Consider the following 1,271-nt stretch of genomic DNA (forward strand, 5'->3'; position numbering starts at 1 on the left):
TCACCTGTGTTTCTAAGCTGTTTGAAAAAGAACATTTTAAAACTTCTTTATATTCAGGATCAGAAGCAACCTGGTTTATTATTTTTAAAAATAACCATGGTAAAATCAAAGGAACACAAGAAACTTGATTAAGTAGAAATTTTATTAAAATATTCTGATACACAATGAAGATAAGGTACTGATTGTGATTCCATGAAAACATTCACTGTATTCAGTAAGAAAATTTATTCCTAAGTGTTATAATTACTCCAGCATTTTGAATTTTTTCTCTTTTCACTATTGCATACGATGTGTTTCCATCAGATTTGAGAGTCTAGAATAAACTGTACACATTGGATCATATTTGTTCTTGTGCTGCTATTTGAGAGGATGAGGCACAGTTTCCAGGTTTCTTGATGTTGTGCCGTATAATGGATTTGAGAAGGAGTAGAGAGAACTCTAAAGAAGAAAAATACATTTGAAAAGTTAGGATTTTAGGCGTTAAAAGAAGGAATTTCTGGAAAGATCACAGAATGCACCAAGCTTCTAATGGATTTCCACTGAAGTAATGACTGGACCGTCTCTGAGTCTCCCCCCAGCACCTGTGTAGCTCACACTCCTGAACTGCTGACACAGGCCTCAACTCAGTGTGTCTCTGGGTCCTGTGGACATGGGCACCACTGCCTCATCCTGGCATTTGGTGGGGATGGGAAACGTAATACCCGGTATTTTGACTTCCTCCTTCTCCGCTGCGGGTTTCACTAAATCTGATAGATTGAACACAGTTATGTTAAACAAAACAAAAACAGAAAAATATTAAAAAACAATGGCTTTAAGTTGGTAGACTTGTAGTTTACAGACTATTCAAGAAAACTTAAGTTGTGAAATGTTCTGTAAAAGAAAAAAGATAGCTTCTTCAACAAATAATTTTCAGGTAAAAAAATAAGACAGAGAAAATGCAACGAAGAGATGAAAGAGATTTATGAGACATGGCTACTATTTGGATACATATATTTTTTAAGGATTCTGCTTTTAAAAATTTAGTAACAACAGTAACAAAAACCCCAACATTAAAGTCTCCTGCTTACTGTATTTACGAGACAATTGGGGTAAGTTAAACTCTGAATATGTGATAGCATCAATAAACTGTTAAATGTTTAGGTATGATATTGTGCTCTTTTTTTAGGAGGGGACAGAATCTCGCTTGCCCTCAGTAAATTGCTGTGGCATCACAGCTCACAGCAACCTCCAGCTCTTGGGCTTAGGTAATTCTCTTGTCTTAGCCTCCCAAG

At 35.9% G+C, this 1,271-nt stretch overlaps 1 protein-coding gene across 1 annotated transcript in view; it reads right to left on the reverse strand.

Moving 5' to 3' along the window:
• Positions 1-357: 357 nt before the first annotated feature.
• The window catches only part of MALRD1 (MAM and LDL receptor class A domain containing 1), a 514,668-nt gene continuing 513,754 nt past the window's right edge, over positions 358-1,271 (reverse strand). Inside the window, exon 40 of the mRNA XM_012803304.1 lies at positions 358-438. Within this exon, the coding sequence (XP_012658758.1) occupies positions 358-438 (81 nt within the window). The remainder of the gene's footprint in view (positions 439-1,271) is intronic.

This window comes from Otolemur garnettii, unplaced genomic scaffold, assembly GCF_000181295.1.
Source record: "Otolemur garnettii isolate 467f Iridium unplaced genomic scaffold, OtoGar3 scaffold00019, whole genome shotgun sequence".
Taxonomy (NCBI): domain Eukaryota; kingdom Metazoa; phylum Chordata; class Mammalia; order Primates; family Galagidae; genus Otolemur; species Otolemur garnettii.